At 40.4% G+C, this 13,726-nt stretch overlaps 1 protein-coding gene across 3 annotated transcripts; it reads left to right on the top strand.

Annotated features, from left to right (window-relative positions):
* Positions 1-8,482: 8,482 nt before the first annotated feature.
* Positions 8,483-13,415, top strand: fhl2a (four and a half LIM domains 2a). Of its 3 annotated transcripts, none has more exons than XM_047371563.1 (6): positions 8,483-8,614; positions 10,715-10,890; positions 10,990-11,164; positions 12,276-12,445; positions 12,521-12,707; positions 12,788-13,415. In XM_047371563.1, exons 2-6 carry the CDS (start codon positions 10,735-10,737, stop codon positions 12,937-12,939), a joined length of 840 nt encoding a protein of 279 aa, XP_047227519.1. In that variant the 5' UTR covers positions 8,483-8,614; positions 10,715-10,734; the 3' UTR covers positions 12,940-13,415. The 3 variants fall into 3 exon arrangements, with proteins under 3 accessions (XP_047227519.1, XP_047227518.1, XP_047227521.1); XM_047371562.1 differs by lacking the exon at positions 8,483-8,614 and adding an exon at positions 8,836-8,974; XM_047371565.1 differs by lacking the exon at positions 8,483-8,614 and adding an exon at positions 10,500-10,611.
* Positions 13,416-13,726: the final 311 nt, after the last annotated feature.

Genomic DNA, 13,726 nt, shown 5'->3' with positions numbered 1-13,726 from the left:
GTGAAAGGCCAGTTCTTCTACTTTTGAAAGAGATGCTTTTAAACTCATGACGCTCACACTGGGTACCTTCACATGATTTTGTCTGCACACACGACGTTTTGGAGTTTTAGTAGACAACACAAAAACATAATTGTAACAAGATGTTACTAAAAGCCAAAATTACTCAGAAGGCAGTATTTAACTAAACTTTACACACAGCACATTGTCTTGTTTTTCACGGCCACCAGTGATTTTAACATAACCATACAACTGCTTATTTCAGGAAATTCTTTTAACTGTAAACATTGTAACATAGCAAAATATAAAATATATCAATATTTGTTTGCTGCAGGCTGTCATATTACTCGAGAGTTTCTTGACCCACATGCAGAAACAATCAGAGGCGGACAGGTAAGACAGAATTGGTAGTTTTATTTAAAACAATAAGGCTGGATCTGACCAGCGGAACTCAGCGACCAGGTTCGGAAAATCCTAGGTGGTGGCTTGGGGGCCATACACGGTCCGTGTGAGTGTGTTATCTGAGGTCCTAGTAGTCTGAGGGGTGATTGACGGAGAGGTCTTGCTGGAGAGCGGGCAGGCAGGTTGATGCGGTGGCTCTTGCGAGGACGATCCGGACACTGTGTCCAGGGTTTAGCTGTCGGAGGGTTGTGGTTGAAAGGTCCAGGGTTGCAGGTCACGGAGACCTGGGGAAGCAGTAAGACAGGCTTGGGTAAGTACAAGGTCGTCAGAAAGCTCTACAGAGTCTCAAAACACTGGGGGTTCACGGCTAAAGTGCAGAAGCTTGAGTTTACCACTCAACGTGGATCATCAGGCGGAGAATGCTCGTCCCGCAGCTCCCTTAAAAGCACCTGCAGATGATTGTCTGCAGGTGTGCAGTAGGGCTGCACACCACGCCCACCAGCAGACGCTCCTCAGTGAAACAACAGGAACTCACACAGGAAAACACACAGACTGTGACACAGGAAAACTTCTAAAGAGTGCAGATGCACCAAAAAAGTGGCAGTTGAACAAAATTGTTACATTTTCAGCCTAAAAGGCCCTGAGAGATGACTGGCTGGTTGGAAGGTCAAACATTCAATCTTTTCCGACCAGCGAATGCACTTACACCCATGCAGATCCATGTTTGGGAACCACAACACTCTTCTGTGTGGAAGTTGTTAGTGCAGAAAGAAGTTAAGGTGTAAGAAGATAAGTAAAACTAACTATTAATGTTCATGCATACCTTTAGATATAGGTGGCATGTTACTCAGTCAGTGGAAGTTAAACTATTGCTGAGCCATGTATGAGGAAAAAGAACCAGGCGCTATACAGCAAGCAGCTCCGAGTCATTGTCTTCTTCCTTAGTAGTGTCTTTGTGTCACGCATGGAGATGTTTAGCTCTCAAGGGGAGGTTTATATTATTATTTTTACCTCTCTCAATCATCAGTGCAGAAGGCTTTATTAGTTAAACAATCAAACCCTTGTTATAATTGCTAGCAAGCTTTTGGCTTGTTTCCACTGGTGTTTTGACAGTTTATGTTTGGTAATGAACTCCAAGTCCTTGAGGTTGGCAAGCCTCCTTGCCATCACCCTAATCTTTATCTCCCTCCACAAGATTTTTATCAGATTTTCGTCAGTACTGTGGCTTGACGGCCCTACTTCATGTTGGAAGAAACTTGTTGGTCAATGACTTTATACCTAAATCTGCCAGGGGTATGAATCATTTTGGACGCAACTGTAGATTGGTGAAGGGAACAACTTTCCCACAATGAATAGGACAGGATAAATCCTACAACCCAATTTTGCTATTGATGCTAAGACAAAAAGGGAACATCTAAAGCCCTATTTTGGTAGCAAATAATACAGATATTTGGAAACTATGTTTATCTTCTCTTTCTTTGTCTCTCTTCCTTTTGTTTCACCATTCAGGAGTACAGATTGTCCTCAAGAATGCCCCCACCACCCCCCTGTTAACTTTAGTCACATTGTCCTTAATCACACTGGGAAATGCAGCTCAGATCTCTACTGCATCTAAACATGCTATAGTCTTTCTTTAGTTACTGTGGATGAATGTATCTAGGCAATCAAACAGAAATGTCATGGCTTCATATTAAATAATCATTGGAGCTGTTCCTTATGAGGCATTTTGACTTTTATTTCTGAAACTCAAAACTAAATATGTGATGGCCTACATTTCCTTCTTTAAATGATGTTACAGCTCCTCATCACTTTCCCAGAGTTTACAGCAGTTTTGACAAACTATTCCCCTAAGAACTTTAGTAAACATCTTTTTGGTTGCTTCTGTTATTTTTCTGTACTCTCGACCTGTTTTCTGTGGAAAATATTAGTAATGATGTTTTAATAAGAAATGTACGTCTTGGAAATACAATAGTAACCTGACCGCAAGTAAAAACCTAAGTATAATCATTCTAATGCCTTTTCTGACAAAGCATCTCAATACTATGAGTCTGACAAACTGGGATTGTTGGGCACATTTGGCCCTCAGCTGCTACCACACCACCAGACTCGGTCTTCCCTCTCCTCGACAGATTTTCTGGATCCGTGTCCTGCAGAGTGTGGGCTTTGTATGAGCTGTCAGATTAGTCATCATTTCAGCTGTCCTTTTTTTTTTTTTGCAGCAGACATATTTAGTGAGATAAATTTGGCCAGAGGGGCCAGCTGTCATTCAACAAGCAACAATGCAGCTTCTAATCACCTGTTTGTGTATGGAAACACCCAGCAGGTTCTTTCAAACATGTTTTTCTTTTTTTTTTATAAATACAAAATGGTTTGGACATTGCATGAACAAATTATTAAATGACAAATACAAATACAATATTATCATTCAGGAGCTGTAATTAATACAAAGTAAGGTATATGTAAAGTATAGGTCTAATATGTCTTGAGGGTTTCTATGGTTCATATCTCACAAGCAGCTCTAAGGGCATTTTTACACCTGTAGTTCGTTTTCCTTGGCCAGGATCATTTTACGAGTTTGTTTACTTGTAACCTTTTCTGGTGGTTTGGTTTCTTTTCACAGAGAAAAAAATGTGAGTTCTAAATGTTAATGGATTTATTGAATGGGGAGGGGCTTAACTGGTCACACTACAGTCTTATCCAATGGGATCATTGGGAAGAGAGGTCAATGCTTGTAGAAAGATATAACAAAATTAGACACTATTTAACAAATGTTTTTGTCAACTGTTCAATGATGGCTGAGCACCCCTGAAGGTCAGAACCTAAACTTGCCCATGATTTAGATCTGAGACCAGTCAGTTCTTTAAAGACAGATAAAGACATTTATATCCATCATTTGAGACACAGGAAGCTAGTGATTTAAGTGGTTTGACGTGATGCACTTTTTCAGTTAAGGTCAGGACATTAGCTGCAGCATTTTGGATACGCTGCCTGACCGACTTTTCACAGACCTGCAAGGACATGTTCTAAGACATTAGCAAGCTTATTTAACAAAATACTTTATGTGGTTGTTAATATTTACATCTGAGTGCACAATATCAGCTACAGTGCTGTAAAAATGTATTTATGCCCTTACATATTTCTTCTGTTTTTGCTTTTTGGAAACACGTTCAAGATCATCTAACAAATTTTAATATCAGACAAAGATAATTTAGGTAAACAGAAATGATCAAAATATGAATAATTGAAGATCTTATTTGTTATGAAGTAAAGCCAGTACTAAAAAATATATCCAAATGTACAATTGCTCTCCTAGGACTCCGATTTAAGATGATCTACGGTGAACTGGAAAAACAGCAACAAGTGAAAATGTCAAGAAATGGGAACTGCAAAAAGTATTTTGTGTGGAAACAACACAGGCCAGGAAGAACATCAGACAAAAGAGAGATTTCAGAATCTAAATAAAGTGTTAGGTCAAAGCTGGTGTCGAAATATCCCCCCTAGTCTCTGCAGGGGATTTAGTCGCCAAGGAACACAACACCAGGCTAAATGACAGAGGATTTGCTGTGTCATATTTAGACCCACATCACCGCAGTGGCACCAAGTGTAAAAAGAGCGACAATGAGTTAAGGAGGCTTTTAATCATGCTCATAATTTCATCCTCAGGTGAAAAAGAACCCACCAGAGCAGAAATAAGTGTCGAGTGGACGGGTGTTTCAGTGTGAAAAACTGTACATGCAAGAGTCTGAGGTCAAAACCACAGCAGGAGTAATATATCTTAAATGTTTCTAAATCAGAAAGCAATTACATGTTTGTCTTTGCAATTGTGCCACTGCAGTCATGTGAGGATGAGATTTATTAATTTTTTTCCTTGTGAGAATGATTTTTATGTGAAGGCTCCTTATATCATTCATTCTCACTAACAAGATCACAATGTTTCCCTTTCTTTTTGTTTACTGACTAGATTCGTAAAAAAGTCACATGTTGTAGTTTAATATTCATTTTGTTAAAACAAATAACACACACAAATCCTTCAGAACCTTCACTCAATAAAATTAAAGGAGCAGATACCAGAGTGGAAGTATGGAACAGGGTGTGGGGGGAAAACTAACACTGCAGACCACACTGAACTCACCAACTTCATTGTACATGGTGGTGGCAGCATCATGCTGTGGGGATGCTTTCCTTTAGCTGGGACAGGGAAACTGGGAAGATTTGTTGGGAAGATGGATGAAGTAAAATACACAGGAATCAATGGAGAAAACCTGTTAGAGGCTTTAAAAAAATTTGAGAACAGAGCAATATGCAGTCAGAGCTACAATGGAATGGTTTAAAACAAAGCATATTCATGTGATAGAATGGCCCAATCAAAGTTTTTGAAAAGGGCTTTGTTTCACAATCCTCTAAAGGTAGTACTTATCTCTGCTGGTTGTGTACCTTTTTTGTTCCACACTTCTTCTTTCCAATAAACTTTCAATTCATAAGCTGTTTGTTCACAGACATACAGCTCTCTGTGAACAGAGAGCTTCTTTAGCAAGAACCTTGTGTGTCTTACCTGACCTTCCTTGTGCAGGGCATTCAGTAACTGTCTGCTTCTTGACAACTGTCAAGTCAGCAGTCTTCCCCTGACTGTTTTAGCCATAAAATAACATTTCTATGTTGTTAACAATTTTTACATTGGTCTTACGTGAGACCAATCATTAGGTTTAAGCTATAGTTATTACATTTAACAGAAATACATTTGCAAGACATAACTTAATTTAATTTTAAGAATTTAATTTTTTTAATTGAATTATTGACATAATCAACTTTTTTCCCAGACAACCCTGAAAGGGACAAGGGGCTAGATGCAACTGATGGATAAAATTTACTTTTCAACAATATTCTAATTTATCAATGTTCACCAGTACAGTTGTAAGGATCCTTTTCCATCACTGCATCGGCACATTATTAGGTAACACTTTCCCTTCATTCCATTTTCAGGTTTGCTCTTTTGGTTGGTAAAATGACAGAGATGGGATTTTCCCCTGTTTTCCTGTCTATTGCTTAGCTAAACCACCTGATGACTGCAGCCTCATGTGAAGCATCTAGGCTCACGTCAAGTCAAGACAGGGTCAGTTGCTTTCCAATTCCCATAGTGGAAACCCCAAATGATTGTATCCGTCTTCATCAGCTCTAACTGCCCCTCTGAGACGCTCATTATGACGCTGCACGTTCTTTAAAGCTGGTTGCTAGGGTCCATTTCGAAAAGCTCAACAGGAAGCGCAGTGAAGTTCTTCCAAAGGGCTGATACTGGATCTTGGATGACCCTGAGTAATTCCAGTCCAATTGGTCACTGTGGCATTAATGATTAACAGTACTCCAGTGATGATGGGGACTGCCTGGGCTGACCTTTTCACGCGAGCTGTATTTGCGGCCGGCGTAAGTACCGGGCTTTACCATCATGATGGAGCAGACAGCTGCACTTTTATCCACTGGCCTTAGCAGCTGAGGTGGAGGCCCTGGTTTAGAGTGTGCAGGATGGAGGAGGGGTCGCTTTCTACTAGCTGAATGGAAAACAGAAGGACCAAGGAGAGAGGGAAAGCAAGGGGCATTATTTCAGGTGGGCATTAAAACAGAGTTGTGCCTTGAGGTAATAATTTGACCACATGTCTGAAATTAACTGGACAGAACTGACTGGGTTAAACAATACCCGCTAAAGTTTTATTAGAATCAAATAAACTCTACATCTATCCGCTTTACCAGAGCATCATCTTCTGTTTGAGATGTTATCATCTGACTTCAATTTTACCTACAGTACTAGTCAAGACGGGACAACTTCCTGTTTGTTCAAACTTTGTTCAAACTGCTTGGTCCTCAGCTTCCTCAGCATACAAAGAGACTAGACAAGTTTATATGGTTGGAAATGAAGGAAATTAAACACTTAACTAATTTAATTATTGTCGGAATTTGGACTGCATCAGTCTTTTTTCTGATATGTTTATAAATACGTTTAGCGTTGTTTTTTAGAAAACAACACAACTACATCAGTTGTTAGAAATTAAACTAACCAGTTTATGCAGTGAATGTTTTGTTATTTTCATTCATGTATAAGTCACAATGGAAACAAAATCCGCCAAAATGAAAATCTGAAGAGCAGAATTTTCTTCTGATTTCTGCACCATTTCTACACAGATGATTGGAGAAAATTTCATATCAAAAGTACCAACCAAAAATCCAGAGACCTTATTGTTTTGTTCTGATCATAGTCAGCGGGTTTCTGCAAATTTTGCAAGATGTGAAAACAAACAGTAAACATTTAGAATAAACTATTTTACAAATGTAATGGAAAAATACTAATTTTCTCAGATGTTTTCTCAGATGTTCATTTGTTGACAGAGACTGGACGATGGAGCAGTTGGTAGCACTGTTGCCTTAAAGGTGCAGGAAGAAAATCCTGGATTCGAAACCCGGCTTGGGTCTTTCTGCAGAGAGTCTGCATGTTCTGTTGGTGGTTGTATGGTCTCTGCAGGTACTCCGGCTTCCTCCCACAGTCCCAGAAAGGTTAGGTTAACAGGTTAACTGTTCTCTCTAAATTGCCCTTAGGAGTGAGCCTGTGTGTGTGTGTGTGTGTGTGTGTGTGTGTGTGTGTGTGTGTGTGTGTGTGTGTGTGTGTGTGTGTGTGTGAGTACATGTTTGTCACAGGACAAACATGAGATCAAAAAAATTGGTTAGATTGACAAAAACAGTCTCTCCATTTTTTGCTATTTTAAACCAGAATTTTAAACAGTTGTAAATTTGGCTTCGAGGCCATAAGGGATAGCTTTAGCTATTAGTTAGCACCCCAACGTTCAATGCAACCAATGGTGTTGATTGAGAGCATAGAATTTCTTAGGTAAGAAATGTCCCCCTGTCTGTACAAAACAAAACCTACTATAATTAGCTTCAACACTGAGTTTTCCTCTCAGTATCAGTGCCAAATGAAGACCAGATTGTATATCGGTATTTTAACTCCACTTCCAACCACTACATGTGTAGCTCTAACTTGAAGTGATTTATTTCAGAAGCAAACGACAGGTAAGAAAACTAAACTGTAAACTAACTCACATAGTTTAAGTGGAGAGACAGACATCGGCTTCAACATAATGTTCTCACATGATGTTCTCACATGATGTTCTCACAAAGACTTAATTTCACTGCAGCTAAACCCTCCCTGGTAACCGTGGGAGGGTTTTTCAGTTTGTTATATGGTTTCATATGTTAAACACAACCACTGCTAATGTGCTGTTCAGAAGAAGGAAAGTGCTGGCCCACAACACATCAGAGTAACAATGCCGGTCAGAACTGGAGCAGAAGTTACAACGTGGTAAAGTCTCTCTAAGTAAGAAGAAACAGCCCGATGGGGACAGATTATTTGTCCTTTATTCATACTTCAATAAATGTATACACACTTCACTTCCTCCTTTTGGGTCACATGAGTTAACCAATCAGAAGCTAGGATGCCTGAATCAGAGTAAGTTACACAAAGGCAGATACAACAGATTATAGCGCCTGCTTTAAAAAATGCTGATGTTGTGGATTAAACATCTTAATATGTAAACATTTACTCTGGAAACATAACATTGTAACTGATTAACTGTGTGAGCTTCTTAAACCACAATTCAAAAGTTATATGAAATCTAGAAAAGTCAAAAGTAAGTAAAACTACTCCTACACGTACATATTTCTTATACAGTTACTCAAGTAAATGGTACAGAGTAAATATAACTAGTTAGTACACACATCTGATCCTGAGCTACAAGCCTGAATACAACTTAAAACGAAAGTTGTAAAAATAACAATATACACTCTATAGCCACCATCAAGAAGGACAGACACACTTTGGGATGTCATACAAATGTAGCACCAACATCAAAGCGAATCCGTGGTGACGGATATTCTGAGAAACCTTCCACATGCAGAAAGAGAGTGAGGAAGAACGTAATGAAAGGGTCCTAAATGTGAACGGGAGAGTGTGGGGTTGTACGCAACAGAGCTAAAACTTTCCTAGAAACTGTGTGTGTCTCTGTTGTTAGCAAGCCTGGATACAGTAGCCATCACACTGGAGGTTTGGGACTGTGTCTCCTGTTTGGTAGAGTAAGAGGACTTGGGGCCAGATGAGACACCTGAGCAAAGGAAATCCTCACTGATCCATGACATCATCACAATCACATATGGGAAACATGACGGAAAAACTCTGGTAAGCAAATCAATTTATATTAGGAAAATTGTAGAGTGAGTTAACCCCCGGAGTGTGTGAGAGAGTGAGAAGAACAACTGAGTGACCTTAAAAGGCTACATGGTCGTGGTGGTGACTGAGTGAGGACACGAAAGGGGGCCTTGAGGGTTATCTCACGGAGGTGCTGCTGTATTTATAGGTCATTTAAAAAAAAAAAAAAAAGAAACCCTGCCCCCACGCTGCACCCCCTACACCCATCCCCCATTTCCAATTAGCCCGTGATGGGTCGGCTAATGTAATCAGGAGTAACTACAGCCCTCAGAGCCTCCTCTCTCAGTCTGACCCAGACTCAGCACAGGCGCACACTCCTCACACAGGAAGGTAAGAGCCAAACTCTGTTCAGCTCCTCCACTCATCTATCCATTCACCTGTCCATCCTTCTGTCTTCTTCACTGGTCTTCATTTACCATGTCCTCCATTCGGAGACATTGTTGCTCACTGGCATCCTCGTATGTGCCTCCCTTTCCACCCACTCATGTTTTTCTGTTTTCCAGTTGCACAAGATCCTTAATTGTTTATCTCTCCCTCATCCCTCGCTCCACTTTCTTCTCCATTTCTGTGCAAAATAGATCCTCTGAGGACCTGTTTATCTAAGTTTATGGAGCTAATTTAGTCATTTCCCTCCTGTTTTCCCATCATCCTTAGTAATCTTCTTGCAAATTGAAAAGTGGTGACTATCCTTTGATGCTGTGTTGCTGTTCATAATAAAGTATTACCGTGACATCTCATATTTGGTTTGGGCATTAAAAATTACTTCTAGTGAGTATTACACCTAAGATGCTGCATATATGAAGCAAATTATGCTGTTTTGCATATTTAATATTTGGAGGTATTTACTTTTCAAATTGAGTTTTATTAAAGTATAAACGTAAGCTCAAAATTCAAAAGAACCCTTGCAAATTAAAGCTTAATTTGTCCTCGCATTTAACTCCATTATCCGCTTTAAAGGCTGCAATTAATGTGCTGATGTCAAATTGTGTTTAATTGAGAAGGAATGCCCTCGTAATTTGCTGCTTTAGAAAAGCCAGAAAGAAAAGCCAGAAAACTTCTCAGTCGCAGTAAGTAAAAGTAAGGGCGTTATTTCAAAGCTGGAATAAAAACAATATTAATTAAACATCTGGAAACTTGGGAGTTGCGCAAATGAGATTTTTTTACTCCCGTTTCTTTCTCTGAAAATTTCTAAGATTTATTTTAAATTTGAAGAACTTTTTATGCAAAGGAGTTGAAAGCAGCTCTCACATTTCAAAGGCAGACACACTTCCTTTAGAGTTGAAGCTCATTGAGGTTAAATTCCTTGTATCTCAGTCTGTCTCCCAGATGGGTGGGCATCAAAGCAGACCCCAGAATCTGACAAAACAGCTGAACGGTACATCCAAATAGCTGTAGGTCTTATTTGTGGCTGTTCAGATTATCTTTCCGTATTTTTAGGAGCCAGATAAATCCTAATATAAGCTAGGTGAGTCATGGTGGGAGCAGCAGACAATGAGGGAATGTGGGAGGGGTCGACTGCGCGGATTAAAAGTCTCCGTTTTGACCAGACAAAAGATGGAAACCTCCTCAAGTCCAGGAGGATCCCACAATCAGTCACAGGTCTCATTTTAAGAGTCAGACATGAAGAATGGACAAAACAGGCTGATTTTTTAAATAATAACTACAGACGACAGACAAAATTATTCGAGTAGCAAAGGTAGACCCCAAGCAGCTGCTCGTTTTTAATAGTCACTACTACAAGTGCCGCTCACAATGACCGGGAAAACCGGGATCTGGCGCTGACAGTTGTAGGTGAGGCCCTGGATGGGTCAGCACACACTTGCATGGTGGGCGTTGGTATGCAGTGAGGGCAAGTGTTGACTGTCTCTAAGCAGGGCTGATCGTAGTTATAAATACCCTCCTCACCGGTCACTCTGTGCTCCTGATGCACAGAACAAAATGAAAGTCGGCAAGATTAGGGAAAAGCTGTATGAAAAAAAAAAAAAAAAAAAAAACAGTTTCTTTTTTATTAGGAAACATTTATGCCCAGACTTACTAACAAAATAAACCCTGCACTCTTTCGTTTCTCAGGTGAGTGACTCTCGGTCAAAATGACCGAGCGCTACGACTGCCACTACTGCAAGGAGTCCCTGTTTGGGAAGAAGTACGTTCTTCGAGAGGAGAATCCCTACTGTGTGAAATGTTATGAGAGCCTGTACTCCAACACTTGTGAGGAGTGTAAGAAGCCCATTGGCTGTAACACCAGGGTAAGAGATTACATAAAAACCACTACATCTTGTACAATACATGTACAAGATGTTGTGAGAAAGTGTCCTCCTGGCCTCATCTGTCTGACATTCCTGCAGGATCTGTCCTACAAGGACCGTCACTGGCATGAGGACTGCTTCAAGTGCTTCCAGTGTAAGCGCCCCCTGGTGGACAAGCCGTTCTCCACCAAGGATGAGCAGCTTCTTTGCACCGAGTGCTACTCCAATGAGTATTCCTCAAAGTGCCACGACTGCAAGAAAACCATCATGCCAGGTAAGACGGTCTCAGAGTTACAAAGATTTTAGATTTTCATGCAAAAATAATTGTCTTTGGAAAGCTTTGATGTGATCAAAGGCATATGGCAACTGGGGGACATTTCCTGAGGGTTGGGAGTTCTGGTGTGAGCAGCGGCAGTTCTAGCATTACTGATGCCGTAAGTGAGCCCTTATTTCTGCAAGCTTGATTAGTGCTTGCACTATCCACAACACATGAGGGCTCCCTTCCACCAAGGTAATCAATTAAAAACTCATTTGGGGATCAAGCAACTCATGAAGACTTTAAAAAAATTCTTCTGAGTGCATGTTACCCACATCATCAATGCAGGTGTTAATGGGTGAATTGACATTAATGTGGGGGCAATTAAATGTTAATATTAAATTGGTGTCCTCATAAACATCAATAGTAAAAATTGCACAAACTCCTACAATCAACAATCAAAAACCCATCAACAGGTTTGCCACATGGAAAATATAAAAAAACAAAACAACATATGACTACTTTACTAACTTCCTGCTGCTTGTAGCTGTGCTGCAGTGCTTCTATTAGCTTGTAACATGAACAGGAAAAAATATCTTTAGTTTCAATTTACTTTACGTGGTTGGTGTCCAGTTGGAAGAGCGGGAACTTTTGTTAACACCCTCCCCGATCTTACACTGAGCCGGTTCTGGAAAGCATGAGCTAGAAAAGAAGGCGTTGCTAATATATTATTAATAATAGCAACGTAAATCTATTTTAGCAGCCTTCCATGACAATAAGCAACTCATTAAACCGACTGTAAGTAGTCCTTCAAAATATCAAATACGTCTACATTTGCTCTTAAAACTACACAATAGTGAAGAAATGAGAACTAATGTTCAATCTTTCACCAATGTACCTTAAATATTCTTACTTGTCCACTGGTATAACCCTGTTGAAATTTAATAAGATGGAATGAAACACCAAAGTGCAGCCAGTCATATCCAAACTGAACTGTAGATATTTCCATCTGCAGTGTATCATGTCTGGATTCAAAGCTTCATATTTGTGGTTCCTATCATTCTCAGCAACGGATCTTTTTGTCATCTTTTTAACCTCCTGTGTTCTCTTACATCTCAATTTCCGGAAGGCTCCAGGAAGATGGAGCACAAGGGGAACAGCTGGCACGAGACCTGCTTCACCTGCAAGAGATGCCAGCAGCCAATCGGCACCAAGAGCTTCATCCCGAAGGACAACCAGAACTTCTGTGTGCCCTGCTATGAGAAGCAGTTTGCCATGCAGTGTGTGCACTGCAAAAAGGTATGACTTCCAGTTCAACATACTATGTTTACTTGTGAAACAAGAAAGGCTAGTAATATTGCTTATTGTGATTAGCCCATCACCACTGGTGGGGTGACCTACCGCGACCAGCCCTGGCACAAGGACTGCTTCCTTTGCACCAGCTGCAAGCAGCAGCTGTCCGGCCAGAGGTTCACCTCCAGAGACGACTTCGCCTACTGCCTCAACTGCTTCTGCAACCTCTACGCTAAGAAGTGCGCCTCCTGCACCACCCCTATTAGTGGTATTACAAAATTCCTTGCGCTAACTGAACCTAAACTGGTTTCTCAGGTGTACTGATGCAGACTTGATGTTTCTCTTCAGGCCTGGGTGGCAGCAAATACATCTCTTTCGAGGAGCGCCAGTGGCACAACGACTGCTTCAACTGCAAGAAGTGCTCCGTGTCCCTGGTCGGGCGTGGCTTCCTGACTGAACGGGACGATATCCTGTGTCCCGAATGTGGCAAGGATATCTAACCCAGCCTGAGGGATAACGATGCTGCCAACAAACGGCAAAAATTCAACAAGTGCTATTAGAGCACAAAGCATAGCGTCTGTAGTTTAACTAGGAATGTACGTCGTTTTCAGCTCTGAATTGCAAACTAATGATGTGCTTTGATATTGTGAAGCTTATTCAAAGTTACATGTAAGTTCCTTCAGAAATATTAATAAAGTAACTGTAGGCATGAATGTAAAGAGTTGCATGCTAAAATAAAGCAACAACATTAATGCAAACTGTCAGCTTTGAAGTTTAACTTGATAAGAATTTTGTGAGCGGCCGACCATTACGTGAGTAAATCAAAGTTTTGTAACGTCTTCGAGAAATAAAGACTACAAAGTTTTCTCAAATGCAACATCTGAACTCTGCTTCTCGTTACATTTCACTAGGAGTGAAAGACAGATGAATGTTTAGTCACAAAACACAGCAATAAATAACATAAATAAAAACTGAATTGTACAGTGCTTTTTATTAGATTGTGTCACAGTTCGACCACAAATTTTAATCGTTTTTATCGTGATTTTATGTGGAAAATTTTAGAGCAGGTTTAGGCTATAAAACAATATCCCAAGCTCCAAACATCTCACCTAGCCCTTTTTAATCCATCACATGAACATGTTAAGAGTACGATGCAACTGTAAATAAATAGCTGCCCACCTAAACTGATGCAGCTGCAGCTCCTCCAGAGTTGCCATGAGCTGTTATATGTGGTAGAAAGTTCACACTGCCCTGAACACACCATTCCCATGATGACAGAGGAGGATC

This window comes from Girardinichthys multiradiatus, chromosome 7, assembly GCF_021462225.1.
Source record: "Girardinichthys multiradiatus isolate DD_20200921_A chromosome 7, DD_fGirMul_XY1, whole genome shotgun sequence".
Taxonomy (NCBI): domain Eukaryota; kingdom Metazoa; phylum Chordata; class Actinopteri; order Cyprinodontiformes; family Goodeidae; genus Girardinichthys; species Girardinichthys multiradiatus.
Note: the sequence above shows the minus strand (reverse complement) of the source record. Positions and strands in the feature narration are given on the sequence as shown.

What these genes read in the sequence shown, in the direction of transcription:
- fhl2a (XM_047371563.1), top strand. Translation starts at nt 10,735, where the DNA reads ATGACCGAGCGCTACGACTGCCACTACTGCAAGGAGTCCCTGTTTGGG. An exon ending in CAAGAAAACCATCATGCCAG is followed by an intron (nt 11,165 to 12,275) that starts GTAAGACGGTCT and finishes AATTTCCGGAAG; the next exon opens with GCTCCAGGAAGATGGAGCAC. An exon ending in AGTGTGTGCACTGCAAAAAG is followed by an intron (nt 12,446 to 12,520) that starts GTATGACTTCCA and finishes TATTGTGATTAG; the next exon opens with CCCATCACCACTGGTGGGGT.